At 49.5% G+C, this 27,205-nt stretch overlaps 1 protein-coding gene across 4 annotated transcripts in view; it reads right to left on the bottom strand.

Moving 5' to 3' along the window:
* Window positions 1–27,205, bottom strand: part of Hhat (hedgehog acyltransferase) — a 236,536-nt gene that overhangs the window by 59,550 nt on the left and 149,781 nt on the right. For all 4 annotated transcript variants that reach the window (XM_040737187.1, XM_040737188.1, XM_005082856.4 and 1 more), the window contains exon 10: window positions 11,124–11,325. In XM_040737187.1, the coding sequence (XP_040593121.1) occupies window positions 11,124–11,325 (202 nt within the window). The remainder of the gene's footprint in view (window positions 1–11,123; window positions 11,326–27,205) is intronic.

Here is a 27,205-nt window from a genome sequence, read left to right as displayed (position 1 = left end):
ACTGAAGTCCCCTGGGACCACTAACTAACCGAGGATATGGGGGGTGGCTTCAGCTGTATCCTGCTCAACCAAAAACAACAGCTTTGGGGAAAGGCCTGCTTCCTAGTAAACCTTGATTTTTAACAATTAGAAAGAGAGGAGAGGTAACACACTCTGAAATGCTCCGTCAAGAACCTCATGAAAAAGCCCCTCTAAGAGCCACAGGTTCAATGTCTTCACAAACCTTGCACAACTGATGGTAAACTGGAAAACAGCACAGAGCCCCAGCTACGGAAACGGGTAAGGAACGTCAGCCCAGTGTTAGGAGACAGCAAAGACAAGGATTTCACATAGCAGAGATACCCAAATATCAGTCCCCAAAGAGAAAGAAAGCATTGCACCCCAGAACAGGACATGACCCATGGCATATGCTCCCAGAAGTTAAGAGCAAGCCACAGAGGAAAACAGGGAGCTCGTTAAAGACCTGGGCAGTACTCTCTCCTCTTGCACGCCCACACAACCAAGTTCCCTTGCCTCGGTTAGGTTTCTATTGCTGCCATGAAACGCCATGATCAAAAAGCAACTCGGGGAGGAAAGGGTTTATTCGGCTTATGCTTCCTTATCACTGTTCATCACTGAAGGGAGTCAGGACAGGAGCTCAAGCAGGGCAGGAACCTAGAGCCAACTGATGACGCAGAGGCCATGGAGGGGCGCTGCTTACTGGCTTGCTCCTCATGGCTTGCTCAGTCCGCTTTCTTATAGAACCCAGGACCACAGCTCAGGCATGGCACCACCCACAATGGGCTTGGCCCTCCCCCACCAATCGCTAATTAAGAAAATGTCCTACAGGCAGGTCAACCCTGTCTTTTGTTTGTTTGTTTTGTTTTGTTTTGTTTTGTTTTGAGACAGGGGTTTTTCTGTGTGGCCCTGGCTGTCCTGGAACTCACAGAGATCCACCTGCCTCTGTCTCCCAAGTGCTGGGATTAAATGCATGGAAGTCTCTTTCTAATTGACGTTCCCTTCTCTCAGATGACTTTAGCTTGTGTCAAGTTGACATAAAACCAGCCAGCACACCCCCTCACCCCCGATAAACTGCACCTGAGAAACTCTAAAGTGAAGAAGTTATAGAAGCGATGAAATTCGAGAACATGGAAAAAATTTGCACTAAAGCCCCTAGAAAGAAAACTAAACCTATGCAAAGAAACAAGAACAGAAATGGCATTTCCCAAAAATAAAGGTTAAAAAAAATGCAAGACAAATCTCTTCAAATTTTCCAGAGAAACTGCTTTGCTGCATAAAATCCCATATCAGATATCAATAGAGAGGGTAAAAGATACTTTTTAAGATATAAAGGGTCTCTAAAATGCATTTCCCATGATCCTTCTCTAAGAAAGACATGAAAGGATGCACTCCAGCAAATCACACTGTAGGGTTGGCTCAGGGCAACGGGAACAGGAAGGTAGCAAGGAGCCGGAGGACAGGTCAGACATCTGATGAACAGCAGGTCTAACATTCCCCAGGAGAAGTCCGCTGACAGACCCGCGGGTACCATCTGACCAGGGGGATTTCTGTGTGAAGGATTTTTCACCCCTACAGGAGCATCTGGAAAAAAACAGTGATGGGAACCTTCTCAGAGCAGCAAACAAGGCAAGCTCAGCTGGGGAGCAGGAGGGCAAACAGGGTGTTCCAGTGTTCTGCAGTGAGCCACACCTCCCACGGTGACAATGCAAAACACCGAGTTTCAAGAGAAGGGGGGAGTAATACTAAGATGGCAAAGTCTCACCCAAAACACCATCACACGCAAGTCAAACGTAAAGAGTGACTTAGCATAGACTTCAGAAAGATGGATGCATCAGAGGGAAGACTAAGAGAATTCAAAGTGGCTGTTAAGGAATGGACATGGGAATTGGGAGTCAGGGGAGAGGGCAGCCTGTGATGGCTCACTGAAGAAAAACACCTCCATCAGTCAGAGACACCATGGTGGTCCCCTAAGAGTCTACCACCTGGTGATATGACAGCCATTCAGTCTGTGCAAGCTCACACTACAAAGGTCACATCACTGTAGAATACCTACATCTCCATCATTAAGCTACATGTAACTAATCTAACTGCCTCTATAAGGCCTACTTCACTGGACAGAGTTTTCAGATTAGTTACCCCATCCAAAACTGCCTGAAATTACGATTAAATCCCAAACTGTGGAGCCTGGAGAAATGGCTCTGGGGATCCAGTGCTGGTCACGCAGGTGACATGGCCTGAGTTTAGATCCCTAGGACCTATGTAAGGATCCGGACACAGCATGCCTGTAACGTCAGCACTGGGGAAGGATGACAGGAGGACTCCTTGGGCTTGTAGGCAAGGGTGTGCTGAGGGTTCAGTGAGAGACTGCCTCACAAACTAAGGTGTAATTGGAATGTAAATTAATAAAAAAAAAAACTAAGGTGGAGAGTGATAGAGAAAGATCCCCAACACTGACCTCTAGAATCCACATGTTCATTAACATATGCATGGGTACAGACAGATATACAGGTGCACACAGATACACACACACACAGGGACATATGGACACACACATATGGACACACATACACACACATAGACACACACACACAAACACACAGACAGGCAGACATACAGACACAGAGACACAGACACATATACAGACATACACACATATGGACACACAGACACACACACACACACACACACACACACACTGTAGCTTCTCCAAGAATGGACGGCTGAGGGCTGGACATCGCCTAGTCAGATGCTCAATACATGCCAGCAGCCAAGATATGCAGAGCACACGGGCAGGTGCTTCATGTGGGGTGGCGGGGATTTATCCAGTAATATCCTTCACGTCTGAAATTTAGGATGCTCCAAAGAAATCACTCGCGACTGCATCCCACCTCCACAGAGTAGAGATAAATACTTGTTCCTGTCTCCGCCTCCCTCATCTGTGAAGCCGGTGGTATTAACTGACCCCAGAGGGGCTGCTGCCACCGCCAAGTAAGGGCACATGGGAAAGAAGCCCCGTGTCCACGTAGCCTTTCCTTTAACAGCCCTATTCTCCTCGTTCCTCAGAGCGACAACGCTACCCTCCAGTCCCTAGCGCAAGTGAGGCCCAAGGCCAGCCAAGCAAGGCCTCTGGAGGGCGAGCCTACCCTGCTTGCTTTCCCGGAACCTCTGGCTAGACCACAGCACAGGCTGGGAACGACAGAGAGCAGAAACAAGAAGGTATGCAGCACAGGGGTGATGTCCCCCGAGGAGGCAAGAGACTGTGACCCCCATCGCACGCCTCCGACACGCACGACTTCCTCTTCCCCCAACACAACAAGAACGCAGTTTCCTTATACCGCCATTATGCCAACGCCATCACTGCACCAACAGCGTCACTTAAGAGCGCGGCTGGCTGGCTGAAGGTCCTCCACATATATTTATGTATGTCTGTATGTATGTCTGTATATATATATATATATATGGCCGTCTATTCTGTCACCCTCATGAGACAGCAGTCAGGGGGCGTTCCATCACTGACTCCAATCTGCTACCTGAGCGGGGCCAACGGCAGAGGAAGCAGGACTCAACTGAAAAGCGTGCCCCTCACTTTGTGAGGGTGGTTGCAGGCACGCGGCTGCCAGCCTGGCTCTTCTCAAACAAGGCCAGCAGCTGCTCCGCCTGCTTTTTTAAGCGGAGTTTATTTCTGGGTCTTTGGAGGACTGCGAGATGCTTTGGGGGGGGGGGATTTTATTTTAGAAGTCCTGTACTCTGTGCCTTCTCGGAGCTTTAAAATGAGCACTCACACATGCTACACACACACACACACACACACACAGGCACGGCACGGCGTATGCACATACAACTACGTGTCATAAAAATATGTGAGCATATTATTTAGGGGAATAAGAAAAGAGCTTCTCTCGACAACAGGAACCTTGGCAGCTCCAACCGTGCTGTTTCCAGTGAATTAATCTGGATTTGATGGGGGGGGGGGACGAGATCTAGGCTTAAGGAGGAAACCCAGAGAGGGCTTCAGTGGGTATGTTAGGAGTTTTTCTTTTTCCCAAGTTCATCGGTGGAGCACCATGAGGCACTGGTCTGAGTCTGTGCTGGGTTCTTACATGGAACAACAGTGCCAGGAGACCTTAGTCCTACTGCAGCCTGAGCTGAATGGGTGGGAGAAGGAGCTTAAGACAAGAGTCCAGGAGAACCTGGACACTATGCCAAAGCCTCCCCTCCCTTACCTCTTCCCTCCCTCTCCCTTCCCCTCCCCTTCCCCCATCCCTATCTCAAACATTACCATGCATCCAAAATAGCAGCTACATGCTCCCAATTCTTTTTTTATTTTTATTTTTGGCTGGACCTTTCTTCTGAGCCATACCTGACAAGGTTAAGTGGGTCAGTGCTCCCTGACACTGTGAAACAAGTTACTTTTTCAACAAGAACACTTTGCTGCCGGCAGATACAAGCTCTATCCCACAGTCTTGTCATGTCTTGAATCTAAAGTGCCTGCCACTGAGGTGACCTCCTGATGAGAAGGCAAGGGAGACTCTTGTCCATCTACATACAGAAGAGGCTGACTGCACAGACTCCCTGGTGCACGGTGGCCAGAATGTTGTTATCCAGGGGAACGGGGAAGGGAGACACGGAGCATGGGACAGGGACAAAGGGACCGTGCCGCACTTGGCTGAGAGTTCTCTACTGCTTGACAATCTGTTCCCCACCTAAGACACCAAATGTAAGACACGAAGGGCCAGGTTGGTCACGCCTAAGTGTGCTCAGTCTTGGAAGGCCTCTGATGCCAACGGGGCTTATGTCCAGGAGCACCTGGTCTCTCGCTGCTGCCCTGGACTCAAGTGGAGGGACAGTAGACTGGCTGCCACTGAGGCTGGCATCGTTTTATATCCCCCCCTCAGAGAGGCCCTTGGGGCTGTGACCTTTCTAGCTGAGTGAGCTGGCACCCGTGTGCCTTGTCACTTGGTGAGTCGGGAAGCTCACAGTATCGAGTCAACAGCGTGTGGATGTCATTGGGCCTTGTCAGCCATTTGTCTGCTTGCGTTCCAGCCCGTCATGGTGTGGATGGCGTCACAGTGTGATGGCGCTGGCCCTTCATGGCCTGTCACTCGCCCTCTTCAGCCCATTTATCTGCCAAGTGCGAGAAGCCTCTCTACTTGTTCAAAATCAACCAGTAAATACAGCCAAGAAGTCGGAACAAACACCACCAAAAGCCGTGGTCTGCTTTCTTTACGATAACCATCAGATCCTTCTAGAACCCTTAGACCTACCTGGAGGCAGGTCTCCTAAGTTAAGCTACAAGCGGGAGATCTCACTGCTCCGCAGGAGGAAAATTCAGTCTGCTTATGCAGACACTGTGGGGAGAAAAGAAGAGGCACATTTAAATCATGCACTGAAATGGAAATCGGGGAGTGGGTTGGGTGGGTCAGTGTCTTTGGGGTATGGATTCACCTTTGCGTGGGAATAACTGACAAGCAGCCTGGAAGGGTCTCCCTCCCAGGAGAGATCAAGGCCAGGCTGCCAGAAAAGCAGGGTCATCTCTGATGCTTTGAAATGCCACTGCTAACTAAGAGATTTCAAGGCTGAGCACAGACTCTGGCTCCCTGGAGAGTACCTTGTCAGGAAAGAGTGAGTTGCCTCAGCAACTCCTCTACTTCCAACCAGGAAGGGAGCTTGGTTGGAAATGCCTTTTTGCCGGCTTCCTACAGGTCTGTGCCTCCCAGAGTCAGGGCCCATAGGGTCCCTTCTTGGGAAGCAGCGGGAGATAAGGCAGGTGGCCTCTTTCCTAGCCTTTTCATGCACAGATTCGGCACAGAGAGCTAAAGCAGCCTTTGGCTATCACCGGACCCATCAGGATCTGCCCTGCTATGAAACAAGGCCCCAGCACAACGCTCAGTAGCCCTCTACCTTCCTGGGTGTGTCTGGCAGGCAACCTGCACTGTCCACACCACTGCACAGGCCCCTCTCTCTTCTCTCCTCAGTGAAGTCAAACCCACCATTCTTTCAACTCAGAAAAGCACTGCACCCGGTGTTATCCTAACTATCATTATAAGCTGCCCGTCTGAACCCCTGACACTCAGAAATCAGTGAGGGAGATGGGGATAAAACATCTAAGAGTATCCCATTATGCTGTGACAGTTGGAGAGGAGAGAATCATGTGGTATCCCAATCGAATGACCCAGAGGGGTCTGCCTGAACCAGGAAAACCTGCACAGGGTTCACAAACAAAGATGTCTACCAAGACAAAGTCTGAAGAGTTGGGGTGTGGTGGGCAGGGATGATCCCCCCTCCCCAGAGATTAAAAACCTGCTTTGTTGGGGAAGTCCTGTGTATATGTCAATAAAGCACTGTTGGCCAATAGGGAACCAAGAGAGGTGGGACTAAGAGTCGAGGAGGACTCTGGGTAGGAGAAACACAGGAAGTCAAGATGTAACGCCATGGGGTAGGAAGCCCGGAAACTTCTCCCGTAAGAGAAATACTTAGATTAACAATTATGGGGTAATTACTTAAGTCAGAGCTAACCAGTAAGAAACAAACAAGGCCAACAGCTTCATAATTAATATAGCCTCCTGTGTGTTTATTTGGGACTGATGCGGCTCTGGAACCAGGCTGGCAGGAAGGCTTCTCTTTACACTGCTTGAGGGAGCTGTGGCTTGGGGGGGCGGTTAAGGGTCAGGGGCCAATGGGACAGGCTTCAAGTCAATGCCCCGAGGGATCTCTGAGTTCGTCCTAAACACTAAGAAGATGGGAAGCCACAGTTGAGTTTTATTTTTGTCTTTTAGCTATATATTTTAATTTTATGTGTATGGGTGTCTTTGCCTTCATACAGGCATGTTAACGTGCTAGGTGTACAAGGGCACCAAATATAGAACGTGGATCCCCTGGAACTCACTACAGCCCATTGGCAGCTGCCATGTGGGTGCTGGGAACTGAACCCAGCTCCTCTCTCAGCAAGAGCCACCCCGGCGATCTTCACCACTGGGCCATCTCTCCAGCCCCAGCCACTGCGCTTGAAAGAGAGCGGTGCGGCTGGGTTTTCACTAAGGAGCATCACCAGGCACTGGGCGGGCGATGGATTGAGGGGTTAAACGGAAGAAGAGCTACTAGTTAGGAGCCATTTGGTTACCAGGCACTAGTGGAGAGGACCGTGGGTCAGGAGGCTTCCAGTGACTACACAGCGACTGAAAACAAAACAAAACAAAACACTCAAGATCAAGCTGGAGGGGCAGAAGAAACTGTATATGAGAGAGGGGACAGCTAACGGTTTGGGGTAACCCGGGACATGACAGCATCGCTAAGATAGCAAATGGGAAGTCTGAAGATGAGGGGACACGGGTTCAGAGTCAAGAGAGCTGCAAGGGAGTCGAGAAAGGGGTTCAGCAACCAGCTGGATCCACGAGGCGCGGCACCACTGATGAAGACAGTTTTGGATTACTGACGTCAGGGCTGGAAGGATGGTACAGTGGTTAAGAGCACTTGCTGTCTGCCATTTCAGGGGACCTGTCAGCACACAGCCAGCAGCAACTCCACTCCCAGAGGATCTGGGATGCCTTCTTTTGGCACTGCACGCAGCGTGGAACACAGACAGTCATGCAGGCAAAACATTCACACATATAAAGTAAAACGAAAAAAAAAAAACTAAATTATCAGAGTCGAATATGCTATTTAAAAAAATGTTTTGTGGAAAGGGGGTATGTTCTAGAACTGTGCTGTTCAAGATGGTGGCCAGAGGCCACAGTTAAGCTACCTAGACTTGAATTATTTAAATAAAATAAGGGGATTGGAGAGATGGCTCAGCAGTTAAGAGCAGTGGCTACACTTCCAGAGGACCTGGGTGTGATTCCCAGCAACCACATGGCAGCTCACAGCTGTCTGTAACTCCAGTTCTAGGAGATCCAATGCCCTTTTCTGGCCTCTGTTGCCAGCCATGCACAGAGTACAGAAATACACATGAAGGCATATACTTGAGTTTGGTCTGATTTATACAGGTCTCCTGTCTTCTGAAACCACCTGGAACTTACACCATCAGCTCTCCCAGGTGTAGACTGCTCAGCCTCCATAACCATATGGCCTGACTCTCTATCCTAACACACACACACACACACACACACACACACACACACACACACACACACACACTTAGTACTGTTTCTCTAGAAAACCCTAAAAAATACCAAAGAAGGCATAGGCAAGGGAGTGGACTCACTGTGAAAAAAAAACTATCAGAAAAACTAGAGAGATTAAAGTCATATGAAACCAAGTGCCAAGAGAATGTCAAGTCTCTATGTGGATTTTGACAAAGAGAGGGGAGAGGGATGAAAATGTGGAAAGAGAAGAAGAGGAGGCTAGCGGGGGGGGGGGGGGTGAGAGTCTGTTGCAGAAGCCGAGGAAGCCGGTGAGATGCCTCAGTGGGTAAATGTCTCGCAGCATAAGCCTGGCAGCCCAAGTTCTATCACAGGAACCCATGGGAAGGTAGAAGGAGAGAGCCAGCTCCACCCAAAGCTGTCCTCTGACCTCCACACATGCGCCCCGCGTGACAATAAATACATTATTCTAAAATCCCAGTTATGTGCATTTGGAACGTCAAAGGAAAACAGGCTCTTTTTAAATTATAAGACAGAGAATAGGGAGAGGGACTCTAGACAAAGAAGACCTAAGAACGCAAGTATTACCTGCACGCCGACAACCCCGGGCCAACGAAGACACTGACCTAAGTGGTCAGCAGATGCTCGCCCAGTACTCAAGATCAGAATCTGAGCCGCCAGGATCACTATGGTGGCTGACACGGGCTGTCAACTTGACAACAGAGTTCCCTGGAAGACAAACCTCAGGGCTCATCTTGAGGGAGTTTGCATTGGGTTGACCGACTGGGATCTCACACTAGATGTAAAGGAAAATTAACTGAGAAAAACGGCTCTCCTCTCTCGGTTTCCAGACAGCAAGGGGCCGCAATGTGACCAGCTCCCTCCTGCCCCTGCTGCCACACCCTATTCTCCATGACGGATCCCTGGAACCCAACCAACCTTCCTTCCTCAAGCTGCTTTTGTCCCAACAGTGAGAAAGTTAACACAAACACCATGCAGGCCAGGCTTCCAGGACAAAAGACGTTTAAGAAAAATAAAGCTTTATAAAATATATTAACGACTAAATTGAATATATTTGTATAATATGTAATAGAGTTATTTCACCAAAATGTATCTAAAGCTCTTGTGTGCCTGGGTGCCTGAATTGTGAGTGTAATATCAAATGCATTAAGCGCTCGAGAGCCTCGGGGTCGGCGACCTGCAAAGCGGCAAATCCTGTGTCCACGAGCCTTCAGTGAGTGAGCTTTCCTCTTTGGTTTATTTCCAACCCAATTTAGTCAGCAATAGGTCACGCAGAACAGTCGGGTTACTCCCTTCATAGTTCAGCTCCGTCAGTGTGTGACTCAGAGCCCTGCTTCCTATTCTGCTCAAGGTTAGTATTAGCTCCTTCCGGAAGGAACATGGAGGCAGAGTACCTGAGGCTGAGAGGGAAGGAACCCTCTGGATCTCATGGGACGTCTCCAGGCTGTGAGGGTGAGCATTCTGTCTTGAGAATGAAGGCATCCGTAAGACATGGCCTTGCAGGACATCCTGCATGCCATTGCCATGGCTTTCACTATTTTTCCCAAAGACTTTACAGACACCTCTTGCCTTCCAGATGCTGGGTACCGCTACTGAGTAAAACCTCTATCTTTTTTAAAGATTTATTTTAATTTTGTGTGTGGGTCTGTGCGTATGAGTGAAGTACCCTCAGAAGCCAGAAGAGGACATCAGACCCCCCCCCACTGCCCGGAACTGGAGTCCCAGATGGTTGTGAGCGTACACGTGGGTGCTGGGAGCCATCTCGCCAATCCCCAAATGCTTGTCTGTAAATATATGCATGCATATACTCACTCCTTCCAACGTGTTGCTTTGCTGTGGATGCTCTGCGTCAGCTTTTACTGAGATAACTGCCCTTCTCTTTATTGAAACATGCTTCAATGCCTTTATTCTGTCTCAATGATGTCTAAGATGCATTTGCCTTAGTCTCATGCGCTGGGTAGAGTTTAATCCACATTAATCTTTTTTTTCCCTTCTCTGGCATTTCACAGTCCGCCACGAGTGCAGACACTGACTTTTGTTTCCTTTTGGGCCATTCTTTGGGTTGGCAGAACACTGTTCATACTCAGAAACACTGATTTCCTGCGAGATTCTCATGTATCAGCTGCCACATTTACAAGGCAAAATATATGTGCAGTGCTTAAGACACCTACGGAGGGAAGTGTACAATTAATTTCCCAGTCACACCTACAGATGCAGAATGCGGCTTTGCCCCTCATCTGTCTGCTAAACTAGTACCAGCAGCATCTGTCAAAAATGAAAATGGCAGCGTCACTCGGAACTGGCAAGGGCGTCTGGGAGGAGGGGGACCTGACGGCTCATCTATAGGACGGTAAGAGTTGGTACGCAGTGAGCTGTGATCGTGAGAGGACCCTTAACCTGACAGTTTTATCTGACAGGAGAATTCATCCCGATTATGAGATCCATATCGATACGATTTGTATTGAAATGATTAACGATTGAACAAATCATGAAGTACCCACATAAGGGCTCTACACAGGCCTGCTGGCTTGGAGGGGTGGCTGAAGCACCACCACGGCATTCACCGTTTGTGGCTACGCGGAGCGTGCACACACAGACAGCACCAAGACGGCATTCACTGTGAGTGTGCGTGCACAGACAGTGCCACGGCATTCACTGTAAGCCGCTGTGCTGAGTGTGCATGCTCAAACAGAACATGCTTAGAGAAGTGAGTCTCACCGTCAATTTTTTAGCTATTTCCTCTTATCCGGATTTTGTAATTTATCTATAATAAATGCCTGGACCTTTATAGTCACAACACCCGTTTGTCTGTCCATTCATCTACCCATCCAACCAACCAACCAACCGTTCATGTAAACGACGGTTTTGCAGCCTCCCCGCCCCTGCCCCCAGTCACGCTTCCTGGAGACACGGAGACTTTGAAATTGCCTGCCAAGAACTGCTCGTTTTGAGTGAATCGGGTGACCACCATCCCCGCCAAACCAGCTTCTCCTTGCTCAGAGGAGAGTGACGGATCCTGCTCACCAAGCTCTCCCGGACACAGGGCCTCTCCAGCAGCCTCTGGACTCCACTTTCCACGGTGACTCCCAGCCAGTTGAGCGCTGCCCAGCACCAGAGGTCCTCATAGCTGCCGTGCCAGTAGCTCACAAATGCAAATGTCATCGCAGTAGAGAGCAGTGTCCCCAGCAGGCCACGCTGGGACCCACCCAGTGGAATGTACACGTACCTGGAGAAAGAAGGGGCTGTGAGAAGCTATGCTGATGGACGGAGGGATGTGCCTGCCCCTCCATTCTCTGGCTTGACTCTCTCGAATGCCAACATCGTTGTTTACGGTACAAAGATCCCACTTTCCAGGAGTCTGTAGGGTAAACCTTGAACTCGCCCTCCACCTGGCTGGTCATTGGCAACACCCCAGACCTGCACAGGGTGTGGCTTTGGTTCAGATGAACATACCCACCAAGGAGCATTTACTGCGGGAAAACTGAGCTTACAGAGGCAAGAGGGGCGGCGATGGGTTGGCAGCTGTTGAACGGATGCATCCAGCCTTGGAGCCCATCGTGGGGAGCCTACCAAGCTGCTGGCATTGGGAGGGCCCTGGCCATCACGGCAAGTGTGGTATTTACAGCTCAGACCACTAAGTTCATGGTAAAGCCATGCCTAAAATAACGGTAAAGCCATTATTTAGACACAGTTGCTAAGTAAAAGCAGGCCCTTACAGGTAGCACAAGAAGGGTAGCAGGGACGGTCTCAGATTCCCAGGCAAGCGGCCCAGAAGCAAGTGTAGGGAGGACCTCTGCACTCACAGGTGTCCTGGGCCAATCAATGCCCCACCCTCGGCACCAGGGCATGGTGTCCTCAGAGCTGTCTCCATCCCTGGGTGACTAACGCCTAGGTATGAGATGTTGGGAGCTCAGGAGCTCGTCCTCCTCAGCGGTCTCTAAAAGACCACAGGCCTCCTCGGTTCATTCTGGTCAGCTGAGCTTTGTCCCATTTCTCTCCCAGGAGGGGACGTGGAGAGGTCTTTCTGACCTCTTCTGAGGCACTTCACAGGGGTCGTTCTACTTGATTCCTTAAAGCCTCACACCTGTCATCCCAGAACCCTGTTGGTTTAGCATTTGTACCGTACATGCACTACGTTCTCACTGTGGAGGAAGTTTTATTTAAAAATCGTTTTTTTAAACAGAACGACTTCTCAGAAAAAGAAGACAAAGTTAAATAAAATCAGCCTGGCCAAAAGACAAATGTCAAAAGTTATGTGAGTTTTATTTGAAATAATTTAAACAATGCATAAAATTAAGCAGAGGCACTGAGTGACACAGGTCAACAGATGTGTGTACATCATGCACTGTAGTTGGCCCTCAAACTCTGTTTTCCCCTCTGAAATCCTGGGCTAGAATTCAGGATCCTGTGCTTGCTGGGAAAGTGATCCACCATATCCCCAGCCTCCTTCCCAACTTCTGTTTTTCTTTGTAACGAAAACGTTCAGAATCATTTCTCCAGGCTTCTCTAAACACGCACATGTCCTCAGTCATCACCTTCAAGTCCCAAAAAAGCCTGGCACAAGTTTCACGCAGCACCTGTGGCTCCTCCCAGCTTTTCTCACAGCCCTATGCTAAAGCCCCTCCCAGAGGCTGGGCTCCCCACCCCACCCCACCCCACCCCACCCCACCCCACTTCTGATTCCTATATAACTCAGTTTTTGGCTGCGTGCCTTATTGGTTCCCATGTGATCTCTTGGTCCTCTTGGTCTCCTCTCCTCTCTTCTCTCCCCCCATCTCCCTCCTCTCATTGTCCAGTCTGTTCTGCTGGCCACACTCAGTCTGGACCCTTCTGGAAGCTTCTGGCCATTGTCTCCCTCATCTCTGCAATAAAACTCTTCTCCTCAACAATACCTTGGGGCGGTCATGTCCTCATTTTCATTCAGTCACCTTACTGTGCACCAGGACACTCTCAGGCTTCTCAGGCTAGCTAACTGGGGTGGGGACTACTTTCGGCAGTGCCTGAGGGTGAATTCTAGGTCTCTGACACGGGACTCTGCCACTAAGCCCCACACCCAGCTCCTCCTCCACAGACTCTCGCTGTAACCTTGGCTTGGTGTTCACAATTGTCTGGCCTGCACCACTCAGTTGTAGCAAGAATGCTGCTAGGTCGGTTTAGGGAATATCCCCCCTTGCCCCCACCCAATCACCCTTGATATCCTGATTCCTTCCCCCTCCCCCAGCCACCTCAGCCTGGCTTCCTTTCAGCAGGGATCCAATTAGGTTGGAGACTGAGGTGGTAAGCTCAGTAGACAAAGTACTTCCAGTGCAAGCGCAAGGACTGAGTTCAATTCCCAGAGCACTCTCTCTCCTCCGAAAGTGTAATTTCAAAGACACGCCTAATTCCAGGGCCAGGGAAGCAGAGGAGGGTAGCTCTGTGCTTTAGGCCAGTGACACACCTGCCTCTAAAAGACAGGTTGACAGCACCTGAGAAATGACACTGAAGTAGTTCCCTGGTCTCTACACGTGTTTGTGCACACATGTGCATGTGCCTGCATGCATGTACACCTACACAAAGAATCCCATTGGGTCTATTCAACCAGAGCCTCCCTGAATCCCAATGTTTCTCCAGTAGTTTTCAACTCTGTGTATCCCTGTGGGTTTGCATCTCTTATCCTCGTCACAACTGAGTCCGGCTTCATTCTGAGTCTTCCTCCATGCCCCCAAATCTCAGTAGTCCCTGTACAAAACAGCCCTTAGCACCGTAGTGTTCACCACCACCTTCCTGTAAAGTCTTTCACTTTCAAATGCCCTTCCAGTTTAGATGGTAAGTCATACAATCACCTCAACCAATTCCATTTTTATGGGCAAGGAAACAGGCTGGGAAGTTAATTTGATGAAGAAGCCCATCAAAGAGGAGAAAAGCCAAGGCATACCCTACACCGGGCCCGCCAAAGCTAACGCCTTCTTCGCAAGGCACAGCCTACAATAGCACCGCCAAAGCTAAAGTCTTCCTTGCACCTGTGGCTCATTCCAAACATCCTCCGCCTTTCTCCCTAGTCAGAAAGAATGCTGAAGCCATGTGACATCAGAGAAGCCAAATTAGTGGCTAGGCACCTATACACTAAGTGGCTATGTATTAAGGCATGCTCATGACGGAGCTGAAGAAGGCTCAGCTGCGAGCATAAGGACCCAAGTTCAGTCCCGAAACTGAAAAACTAAAATGAAATCTAAGACAGGTGATCACTAGGTAAGCTCCTGGGAAAAGGGAGACCACGCCTCAAAAGCAACCAACAGCAAAACAATGTGGCTGGTCCTGAGAGACAACGTCCAAGGCTATCCTCTGGCTCATACACACACGTGCGCGCACACACACATACCTGCACGTGCGTGCACAGACAAGGCTGTACACACATGTGCATGGACACACAGGGAGTGCTCCTTCTGTTTCCAGCATTGACTTGTCAGTCCTCCTAGGCATTTGGGCTTGTTCTTGGTCAAATTAACCTAAGAGGACGTTGCTTTGGTTTCATTACTTAGTGTGGCATTGGTGCATTTTGGAGCCTCTGGGGTCATCTTGAATGCTTTGATTGATGTACATCTTCATAATGGAACATTATTTTCCCAAAGCAAGATGTCATGGTGCCAGATCCATCACGAAGGCTTCACACAGTGGGAGAGATGGGGGGGGGGGGGTGAAAAGCCTAGTGGAGCACAGGAGGCCGGACCACAGAGTGTCCCACTTTGGTAAGGCACCGAGGAAGAGGTCCTCTGAGCAGAGGGAAGGCTGGGTGTTGCTGGAGGGACACCTAGGAGGAGGGGGACAGTAAGCCTGAGAACACCTGCAGGGGGACAGGTCTTACTTGGAGCTCTGCTGCCCCCTAGAGGCTGCCTGGCTATCGGCGTGCAATAGAGACGGAATACTGGCTGGAATCTCCTGCGGGCAGGATGCTACTGTTTGGTACCATAACATTGAATGCCTTAAAAAGATGATCATTTTCAAAAGCATGAAGGATGAATGCAGCTTTTCGATATTTACAAGCCTGATTACATGTTAAGACTGTATGCACTAAAGAAAAATAAGCCTCAGAAGTGTCATAAAACCCAATACAGAATAAAAGCCTGTGGTGCCTCCCACCAGTGAAATTTGGCATTGAATCCAAATCCAAAAGGGACATGTCTGAGAGCCCAGGATGCTGCAGCAGCCGCCCCCTCCTCACATGTAGCTATACGTTCTTACTTCGCTTCTGAAACTGACAACTGACCAAACGCAGTCCCTGAAAAATTCTTTATATTCCAGGAATTAAGATATTGCGGGTTCCCAAGGACACAAACAGAAGGAGGGTAGACTCTTCACTCTTCATTTCTGGAAGACAGTAGGTTTGGCAAGACGAAGGGAGGGGGCTCCCTCTTTCACACATTCTGCCAGCCAGGTTCCGTGATGAGCAGGAACAGAAATGCACACGAGCCTCTCGGATGAGCTGCACAGCCACTGACCTCCCAGTGGAAGACACACTCAGAACAACAAAAACCCCCGAGTGTGTGAGACATAAACCCTGATCCTGCCCGGCCAGTCCTGTGCAGTCACTGTGTGCAGAGAATGCTGATGGGGCTCGGCACCTCTCTGAAGGTACCACTTCGTGCACACAGAATTAACACAACATGGATGCCCCAAGCCAGCAGGAGGCTACCTACAACAGGTAGATGTCATTCACAATGCCAAGTGCTTCCAGCAGCCGGTAGACAGTCACTAAGATAAGTTTCAGGGAAATAATGACAAAGCTTGTTTTTCCCATGAGAGGTTCAAGTTAAACCTGGTGTGTTCTCTGTTACCACCAAGACAATGGGGGGGGGGGAGTCATCCTCTGCATCAAACATTCCACTTATGTAGTTAGGTGTGCAGATTTCTTTCCATTGACATACCCACTAGTCTTTTTTGAGACAGGACTTCTCACTGTAGCCCCAGCAGGCCTGAAACTCATGGCAATCTTCTGGCCTCAGCCTCCCCAGTGCCGGGATTACAGGTATTTGCCACCATGCATTGCTTTTTATTAACTAAAAACCGGTCATCTTGCTTGGGGAAAATAATGTTCCCTTATGAAGATGCACATCAATCAAAGCATTCAAGATGACCCCAGAGGCTCCAAAATGCATCAATGCCACACTAAGTAATGAAACCAAAGCAACATCCTCTTAGGTTAATTTGACCAAGAACAAGCCCACATTGCAATTCTTCATTTCTCTCCCTGTGTCTGCCTGTAGTTTGTGGTTGCAGGCTGTGGTCTGTCTGTTGTGTGAGTCTGAAACTGTTTTGTTAGTTGTGTCTGTGTGCTGTGCCTCTCCCTAATCAATGGCTTTGCTCTGCGTTTGTTAAAGAACACATAAAACATGTCACAGGAATGAAATGAGGATTTTTTTACAGAATATTCCAGAGAGCTTTGCAAGGAACGAAGTTGCTTTGCTGACCCCCCACTGACCCTGAGCAGCACTCAAGATTACAACAGACATTATCGAGCTATATCTATGTTGCTTGCAATATTTATGGTAGAATGTGTTTTATGGTTGCTTTCGATCTGTTGGCTGCTTTCAGCAAATGATCACCACATTATAATATATACACACATAACAATATTCTGCGTTGGGGCATGGAAGAATACATCATTTAAGATTAAAGCTATGTACTAGCCTAGGCTGTAAAAGCTGATTGCGTGGGAAATCTAAGGGAAGCAAGGCTGGTTGTATTGTTCTCTTAAAGGCAAGTTAAACTTAAATGGGCTGAGTACACAGTAGGCTAGCAGGTTAATTACAGAGTCTTAAATGATCTCAAGACATATAATTAACTTGGCTGCAAGGTCCAACAAAAGTTCAGTCTCTTCGGGGTCAACGGATTTTTGGGAACAATGTATCACTACAAACGCGGTTGGGCTGGTGAACTCCATTAGCTGCTACTGAATGCAGTGCCCAGGGGTCAGAGGTGTAACATTCATTACAGGACAGAACAAATGATTACCCTCAGAGATATGTGCTACAGTGGCCAGGCTGGCACCCTGAAGATGTCATGTGAGTCAGAGGTAGGGCACAGGAAGTCAGTGGGAAGGTGGGTATGTGCCTGTGAGCAGTTCCCATGATGGGAGGACAATCTGTCTCTACCTCCCCCGTGCACACCACAAAGAACACCTTGCAAATATGCTGGCAGCGGGGACAGGGTGAGAAGTTCATGCGTGTTCCTGCTGATCTTAAATCTACTCTGTTCTTCGCCTTTCCCAGGAAATGCCCTTTGAACTTTCTCTTTGACCCAGAGAGTCACACAGTAGATACACTGCTTCCTGAAAATGTCCTCACAGGGCATGGCTTTTCTATTATGGCTCTCATTTCAGCTAAATTCCAAGAGTTCAAAGGGTTAAAAAGGTGAGGAAGAGAGAGAGAGAGAGAGAGAGAGAGAGAGAGAGAGAGAGAGAGAGAGAGAGAGAGAGAGAGAGAGAGAGAGAGAGAGAGACAGAGTTCGGTGTTCTGTACTAGCCAGAGATGGTGTGTTAGTCAAATCTCCATCCTAAGGGGGATAGATAAAGGCCCGGTGTTTATTTCTCACAAAGAAGCCAAAGGTTACTTATAAAGGGTTTTAAATGAGGAAATACAAAAAAACATAATTTGCTTTTAATATCTTTCAGTTTGGTGCAGACTGTAATGGCACCTTAATAATGAGGGAGCCACAGTTGGTCAATGGCAGCCATAGACCTGATCGTTCCCAGACAGCGAGGAGAGTTTGACCATTTGCAAAGCAGAAGGGATATTCCAAGCAAATCCTCTGCTTCTTCACTAAAAGGATCTGGGTAGAGGTTACTTGAGCAGCTCTGAAAAGTTACCTAGTAAGAATACTATGTCCTGTCTCTCAATAGGAAACTGTGGGATTTATAAAAATAAAAACTAAACCACCCGCGGTGGTGGTTCATGCCTAGAATCCTAGCAGGTGGGAGGTGGAGAGGCAGGAGGATTGCTGTGAGTTTGAGGCTGAACCATCTCAGGACCCCAGAGTCTGTCAGAGTCTGTCCCACTGCAGAGCCTCTCCCAGTGTGGACAGAGAGGTCCCGAAGCCTTCTTTCTGAGCATCTATGGAGATCAGATGAGAAGGTGGCTCCAGGAGGCTTTGGGAGGCTCTTGGAGGTTTGGAGAGGTTTCTGGACGTTTCAGGAGGTTTTGGGAGTTTTCGGTTGGCTCAGGGAGACTTAGGTTTCTGCTTAGCTGTAGCAAGGATACTTAGTGAGAGATCTGGGCAGAGTGCAAGAGCAGTAAGGACAGGCAGATCCCAGGGATCTTGCTGAGATTTGTACCCTTTAACGCTTAACACACCCTCCTCCCTCATGCCTGCCCTGGAAACGCCCACTCGTCTCTTGGCCCCACCCACTTCAATCAAGATGGTTCCCTCCCACAGGTGGATCATACAGGAGACGTTCCCTCTGGACCAGTGGCCTTCTCTTAGCAGAACACTCCACAGGTCCATTCATTAATGTTGCTCCAACAGAAAGGATTTCCTGATTACAGATGAACACCTGCACACTTGCTAATTGGCCGGCAGCACAGGGAATACCTTGCTGCTTATTACGGACTGGTTCTAAAGTGTCCTGTCCCCAGAGCAGGTGTTCTGGAAGACTGTGGAGCCTTCGGGATGTGAGATCTCTTGGTCCAGAAGCAGGCGAGGAGCCATAGCGAGCCCCCCTATCGTGCGAGGCAGGCGCCTGATGCTCAGTCCTGCTGTTCCGGCCTGTGTACTTCGCTTTCAACCCACAGCGTGCAGACAAAGCCACCGCATACCCCCCTGACAGAGTCCCTGTAGCCATCAGGTCTCCCCCTCCCTGCCATCCTGTCCCCTCAAAACTGAGACAAAATGAACTTCTCACTGCTTTAGCTGCTTCTGTCTGGTATTCTGACATAGCGATGAAAAATTGAGACACTATGTTTACCAGCAAAAAGGAAGAAACTGAAGACGGATGAGGAGAGTGTCACAGGTGACGGTGTATTTACTCCTCTGAGTCTGGACTAGACTGTTTTGATATTTCCTCTCCCAATTAATCCCAAACTCTTCACTTTAGCCTCAAGCAGACTCCTTAGGCAAGGGCAAAAAACAGCCACGTTCTTCACCAAAATATCACACAAACGATCTCTAGGCAACATGTTAATATTCTTCTCTTCTGAAACCTCTTGAGTCAGGCCCCCACAGTTTAACTCACCCTCAGCACAACTGTCTTCCATGCTCCTACTAGGATGGCCCATTAAGCCCGGCCAAAGTGTTCAACCACTTTTCTAACCCAAAGTCCCAGAGTCCACATTCCTTCAAACAAAAGCATGGTCAGGCCTATTGGAACATTACCGCAGTCCCTGGTGCCAACCTCTGTCTTAGGGTCTGAATTGCTGTGAAGAGATGCCATCACCACAGCAACTCTCATAAAGGAAAACATTTAATAGGGCGGCTTACAGTTTCAGAGGTTTAGTCCATTATCCTCACGGTAGGACATGCCAGACATTCAGACTACCACAGGGTCTAAGTGTGAACAGGTGAGAGCTATGGATTCAACCTACACTACACAGACCCGATGCTGACACTTAACCCAGATGTCACACACGTGTCCTCCACACACGTAGAGTTGAGGATGTATTGATGGATGAGGATAAAGGCTACCCTACCACAACCCGAACCATCTTCAGTAGCCTACAACAAAGGCATGATGGACCTCACACCTAGGATACGCCTTACCCACAAAAGTCACCTGACAATGTCCTTTGAAATGAGTGGTTGCTGTATGGGTGGGAATGCGTGTACGTGCGTGTGTGAGCGTGTGTGTGTGTGTGTGTGTGTGTGTGTGTTGGTTTGGTTTTTTTGGCACAAGTTCTTGCTATATACTTGCCTGACACTGCATAGCCTAGAATAGTCTTGAATTCAAGGCAATCCTCCTGCCTCAGTCTCTGGAGTGCCCATGGGATTACAGGTATGCATTACCATGCCTGGTTTTCACTTCTCCATCTTGAAGGTGCCTGACAATGCTCTGGAGGTTCAGTGTCCCAGTGACACATTGAAACAACCCCCAGCAAATGGCCCTAGAAGATGCCATGTTCAGAACTTACCACTGCACAAACAGAGGCACGGGCAGCCTTGGGGCAAGGGGACACCCAGAAGGCAGACTCACCCCCTTTTCCCAGGCCTGCCTTGGTCTCTGCCGACAAACAAGCATGCGAAGCCGGCTCCTTGGAGGTTTGCTTGGAGGGGACGGAGGAAGAGTATCTACTCCTTAGTGCCGATGAGCAGAACCTAATCGCTAATAAAAAGGTCCTCAAAGACTCGGTTTAATAACCACCAAGATTTCCTGGCTGCCTGCCCGTCTTCCTACCTTCCTCCTAAGAGGATGCTAAAAGCTTCTCCGGGCCACATGAAAGGGGGCAGCACATGGCAAGCAACGGGGTGAATCCGGATGTGAGAGCGACACGGGGAACCATGTGTTTCTCCTGCCCTACAGCCAGCAGGGGAGCGAGGGCCCCGTCCTCCCTTTTCCCTGACACACTGTCCCACCCTCCGCTCTGCCAACACCTCCCACATTGATGGGTCAGCATTACGCCGTTGGACGCACGGCTCCTCTCCTTAGCGGCTGTACCATTTGTTCCTCCTGGCTGATCCTCCTTGGATGTCTGCCTCTCACCCCACATCGTATGGTCTCAATGGTCACACCCTCGCATCACGACTGCTGGGAAAGCACGAGCTACAAAAGGACTGTGTGGAATGTGAAGGTCGCTGTGCCGGCGCCGTGCCTCGGGGCCCTCTGGGAGAAAGTATTCTAAAGACAGACGCAGTCAAGAAATGCCAGGAGGCCTACGGGAGGCATCTCACTCTCCATCTGCATTGACGGCGCAAATGATGCAGGCAGTCGCGCCGGGCGGGGCCTCCCAGAGGCAAAGAGGAGAGGCTCTGCTGAATGTAGACCCCAGGTTCCCATGGCAACACAGCATCACACGCAGAAAGTCTAGTGAGTGGTCCGCAGCAAGGAAAATTAACGGTTGGATATGTGACGACAAGCTAGAGGAGAGGGACCCACGGAAAGGCTCTGAGGGTGCGTGTCCGTTACAACTGCCAAGTCGCTTCCGAAGAGCCGCCTTGTCCACGGTGGCTCTCATTGCCTCATGGCCCCAATGGAGACCCAGCAGCCTGGCTCTACCAAAGTCAGCCTCCAACTGGCTCCCTCCTGGGCTACCACCTACACTTACAAATCACCAAGTAGACTCTACCCAATCAGTGAGCTCGCTCTGGATCTGGGCCCTGTGGTCCTTCCAAGGCCTACCCCAGACATTTTTTTTCCTTCTGCTTGGGGTTCAGTACTCACCTGGAGGAATATTTTTTATCTAATCTTACTCTTTGATGTGTGTGTGTGTGTGTGTGTGTCCACACGCACATGCACATACACCAAAGGACACTGTCTCCTTGGTTTTTGAGACAGAGTCTCTAACTGGCATGAGACTTGCCAAGCAGGCTAGGCTGGCTGGTTAGGGAATCCCTAGGATCAGCCTGTTCCCCACATCCCCAGGACTGAGGTTAGTAGCACATGCTGCCACACCTGGCTTTCCCCAGCCTGGGCTCTCTGGGGGAACTGAAATCAGGTCCTCTTGCTTGGAAGACAAGCCCTTTGCTGACTGAGCCGTCACCCCAGCCCTCAACGCTTTTATTTATCTCTTGGAGTCTCACGCTCATCCCAGCCTAAATTATTTCATCCGCCTTTGTGCACCAGGCTTCTATACTGTAGGTCAATGCTTCAGGCTGGGAACAAGACACTGGGCAGAAAGTAAGAGCCCTTCTCCTGGGGCTTCCCGAGAATCCAAGCCCAGAATAAACCCCGACACCTCTGTCTCCTCCTGTTCTTTCCCTCACCCTCCTCACCCACAGTCATTTTCCTTTCTCCTTCCAGTGCCTCCCCACACTACACACACAGTGACTGCAGCCAGCCAACCTCCTAAGTGTCAGCATCTTCACAGGCTGCTGCAGGCTTCCCCACTCTGCACTGTCCAGAGCATGCTGTCTAGGAAGTCAGACTAAACCAATCATAACAGCTAGCAGGGTCCAGCAGGTAAGACATCTCTCTGCCGACATTTCCCCAGGAAAGCTGACAGATGTACCAAAAATATAGGGGAATGTTTATCAAAAAAAAAGCAGAACAATGTGGTTAAATCTGTCTAAAATTAAAGCACTTGTCCAGGCATGGTGATGTACACCTCTAACCTTAGCATTAGCATAGCCAAGGCAAGCAGATCTCTGTGAATTCTAGACCACCCTGATCTGCATGCGAAGCTCTAGGGTAGCTGGGGATAGGTAAGAGGCCCCGTTTCAAAACAAAGAAACGACACTTAAAGCACTGAAGTTGGGAGTGTTCATCTGTGATCTTGACTTTCAGAAGCCTTACACAGAACCGCCAGCCTCTCGTGCACATGAAGGGAGTGTGCTCACGAGCCTGCAGGGTATGCCTCTCTTTGCCCCTTTGGTGGTGCCCAAGTCAAGATTCCCAGAAAAAAACAAACAACTCATGCTCCGCCATCCACGTCACTCCTCGCCCCAGAGTGATACATGGTCGAGGGGAAGTACAGAATCTTGATTTGGTTGGAAAAGGGCAAAAGACACACAGTGCCTTTGGGCTGCAGACGTAGCTCCATATGTAAAGCATTCACCTTGCAAGCATGTGGGCTTGAGTTCGATCCCTGGAGCCCTATGTAAGAGAGCTGGCCACAGTGCATGTTTGCCATTCCAGAACCTGGGAGGTTGAGACAGGACGATCCCTGGGCCTTGCTAGCAAGCCAGACTAGCCTGCTTGTCGAAGTCCATGCTGGTTATAGACCCTTGCTTAAAATATAAGGCAAACAGAGCCTGAGTAATGACACCAGATATTGTCTGTTGACTTCCACATGCACAAAGGCACATACACACACAGGTGCGCGCACACACACAGGTGCATGCTTGTAATGGTAAATACATACATAGGTGTAGACACACATGGGTGCATGCACACACAGGTGCATATGCACATAGGTGCATATGCACACAGGTGCATACGCACACAGGTGCCTGCATGTAATGGCAAATACACACACAGGTGCACACACACACAGGTGCATGCACACACAGGTACATACACACAGGTGCATGCACCCATAGGTGCCTGCATGTAATGGTAAATACACACACAGGTGCACGCACACAAGGGTGCATGCACACACAGGTGCTTACACACAGGTGCACGCACACACACAGGTGCATACACACACAGGTGCCTGCATGTAATGATAAACACATACATGGGTGTAGACACACACAGGTGCATGAACACACAGGTGCATATGCACACAGGTGCATGTATGTAATGGTAAATACATACACAGGTGAACGCACACACAAGGTGTACGCACACACAGGCGCATGCATGTAATGGTAAATACATACACAGGTACACACACAGGTGCATGCACACACAGGTACATGCATACACAGGTACATACACACAGGTGCATGCACCCACAGGTGCCTGCATGTAATCGTAAATACATAAACGGGTGTAGACACACACTGATGCATGAACATACAGGTGCATACACACACAGGTGCCTGCATGTAATAGTAAATACATACACGGGTGTAGACACACACGGGTGCATGAACATACAGGCGCAGACACTGGAGCACATTGGCGGTGTAAAAACTTTTCTGTGAGGACTACAGATGGGGTTCAATGGCCAGAATGAGAAGCGAGTGAGAGGAAACAGCAACAGCTATCATACAGGCAACAATCTCAAAACACTGCCACTCAATGCTGTCTTCGAGAGGAAGGAAAATACAGGTCTCATGAGCTGAAGTGATTTTCAGAAAACAATCCAAGTGTGACGGTTGCTGGTAGTAACGATGAGGCCATCCCCATCCTGGGCTGAAATAGAGGCTCTGACAAACCAGCTTTGATGGAATTGTCCCGGCTGCCTCTCATTTATCATAATTATGATTCACAGTCCGTATCAGAGATGATGCCTTTGAGAACTGGTTGCTGGCATGGAAAACTGATAAAGCTTAAGCTTGTGTACAAATGACAATAGATCTGTGACAGTTGACCCCACCCCTGTGCCCATTGCCCTGTGCTCAGGAAACAACGGCCCTGGAGCATTTTCTCAGGATGTAGTGAGTGCTGGCTAGGTGACACCACCCACTCAAATGGCCCCATGACAACTGAATGAACCCTTGAGTATACATTAGAGATTAATATCTTAAAACCTGGCATGTTACAGAGACTGCCTAAGGATGGCATTATGTGTGCCACACAATGCAGAGCCTGCTGTAGATTAAAGTATAATAGCTGTGTAAGAATTACAACGGCAGTGCCCACAGAAGTCACATCCCACCTCAAGTGGAGTCAAGAGGGGGAAAGACATTTTCGGGTAAGGACTTTCCCTGGGCAAGGCAACTCAAGGCTAACTCACGTGGGCTGTAGAGGGGAGCCAGGCCTTGGGTCTGGGGGAATAAGACAAGCAGCTGGGTCCCCAGCTCTCCTGCCTGCATCATCCCCCTGACTCCCAAGACCAAGGTGGATGAAGCTGTGAGCCAGGGATGACTTCCCAGTATCGCCACTTTGCGAAGGTCAAGGAAGAAAGACAATGCTTCCAACTACCTCCATGGCTGATGGCCATGGAGTCTTGCCTCCCCAGACTGTACCTGTTAACACAAGTCTAATCCAGTTACCAACTCAGCCTTCCTGGCTCTCTCACAGTCTCAGCTTTCCTGAGAAGCCAGGAGAGAATGTGGGGGAGGCAGGCATGCCAAAACAATGCAGAGGTGTGGGTCAGAGCTCAACAGTACTGGGAATTATCTGTCTTTGCCTTACAAGCCCAGATTGAGCCACTAATTGACTTTCTCTCTGTCTCTCTCTATCTCTCTATCTCTCTCTATCTCTCTATCTCTCTCTCTGTCTCTCTCTATTTCTCTGTCTGTATCTCTCTCTCTGTGTGTGTGTGTGTGTGTGTGTGTGTGTGTTCATGTTCATGTGTGCATATCTCGAATGTGAAGACCTATGCTGGTCAGAAGCGGGCATCAGAACCTCTGGAGCAGGAGTTACTGGCATGGTGAGCTGCCCTACATGGGTGCTGGAAACCAAACTCAGAGCCATCTCTCCAAACCTCTGAGCTGCATATTTTGGGAATTCATTAAACAGTCTCTCTTTCCATTCCATGAAGCCTCCTTCAGGATCATTCAGTATTCACCTAGGACCAGGGGACCCAGAGAGAAGTGGCTGTCCACATTGCTATGCTTGCCTGGGGTCGCTGAGACACAGACTTGGGCTTCGAACGGCTCATCCAGGCTACAGGAGCTAAGAACACCACAGGAACGCCAGAAAGCACCAAATGTTGGCAAGCAACCACCCTCTCATCAAAACCCATCCGTGAAACCAACACTGCAGTTAGCATTCATGTCTGAGTAACTTCCTGCTATGTCGTGGCCGCACGAACGCACCAACACCTGAGAGACCTCACACTGGACATGAGAACACGGCCCTAGGCAATGCCTACAACTGGGGGAATGAGATCTCTAAGCTGTGCAAACATCCCAACTCACAAGGTCAAAATTCCAACACCTCCCTGATGCTCCCTCCACCCAGGCTCCCAGAGAGTGACCCTTTGGCTTCTACTCTTCCTCATATGGACATATGGACCAGTCCTGGACTATAGCAGTCTCTGGCCTGGCAGCAGAGGGCTCAGCGTTCCCACCAGCACCTCTCGCTATAAGGTAGTCACTTGCTCTATGTTGCTTCATGGGAGATAGGTCTTAAGTGTGTGCATTCTCACTTTTCTTTCACTTTGATATTTGCTATCTTTGTATATAGTTTCAAATCAAGCCTACATCCTGCTTTTTAGACTAAAAGGGGAATTGTAGTGAGATAATCCACCCCATCCCCGCCCTCACCCCGCCCCCGAACCTGTAGCGCTGACCACGCCCACTTGGGCGTGGTCACAGGTGGGCATGTGACAAAGGGTAGAACTAGGCCTGGGGTCCAGAGCCCAGCTCGCTCTCTTCATCCTGGTTGGGTCACAGAGAAGCAGCCTGAGTGGATCTTTAGAGCGGGAACTTGCGGCAGTCGCAAGTGCCTTCTCCCCAAATAAAATTATATTAACCTATATTGAGCCTAGTCCCGGGAACCTTGATCCGTGCACGCATAGGCCACGGGTGCCAGGACTATATCTCACAGTGTCAAGTGCAACACCACTCTTGACTGAAATCTCTGATCTTGCTCTTGAAGGACCTTAGTTCAAAGTCCTTTTGGAAGTGAGACTCTTCACTGGAACATGCTCCGAGCAGACCGGGTCCATCCATGGGTCGGGATGAAGCCCGTTCTCTCGGGGGCAGCAGGCAGGATGGGGTTAGCTCACTTCTGATGATGTTCCAGGTACAGCGTCTTCACTTCACGTTTGTAGAAGCAAAATATCCAAGTCATGGCTGTATAGTCCTTGTGGCTGCCCACTAGAGTCCCAAATGGGGGTGGCATGTTTGTGCTCATCAAAGGCATGTCCCTGTATACAGTATGCTGAGGACCAAATGGGAACCAGGTGCCCCGACAAGCACAGTGTTAACACAAAGACAGCGAGAAACATCCCGCACTTGCCTGGAACAGACGTCTGAAAGTTTGTTAAAATATCTCGTTGTCTTGAAGATATAAATTAACACAGAATGAAATTCGGCCTTGCGTTAGAGACTGTAGTGCAAACCCAGTGTGCAGGGGAAGAGGCGGGCCCTAGCAGGATGGGCGTGTCAGCCAGAACTGAGGGGATAAGGTGAGATAGCTGCAGAGGGGGGCTCTATCTTGCTCGCATCCACTGCCCGTTATCAACTCCAGCACAGCCCTGGTAAAATGGAGAGCCTGTTCCCAAGACAGCATCGGAGGAAGAGGGGACCACTCCCTCCCCGAGTCTTTCAAGAAAAGATCTTAAAAGTTGGCAAGGCTTAAGATGTGCATCTCACTCGGGATAACTGAGTGATACAGAAATGAAACGAGGCCTTCTTGACAAGCTCCCTGAGAACCGAGACTGTGGAAGGCTGGAGGGGCAGGTCCCTCAGCTTGGTCCCCATAC

This window comes from Mesocricetus auratus, unplaced genomic scaffold (assembly GCF_017639785.1).
Source record: "Mesocricetus auratus isolate SY011 unplaced genomic scaffold, BCM_Maur_2.0 Super-Scaffold_100676, whole genome shotgun sequence".
NCBI lineage: Eukaryota > Metazoa > Chordata > Mammalia > Rodentia > Cricetidae > Mesocricetus > Mesocricetus auratus.
Note: the sequence above shows the minus strand (reverse complement) of the source record. Positions and strands in the feature narration are given on the sequence as shown.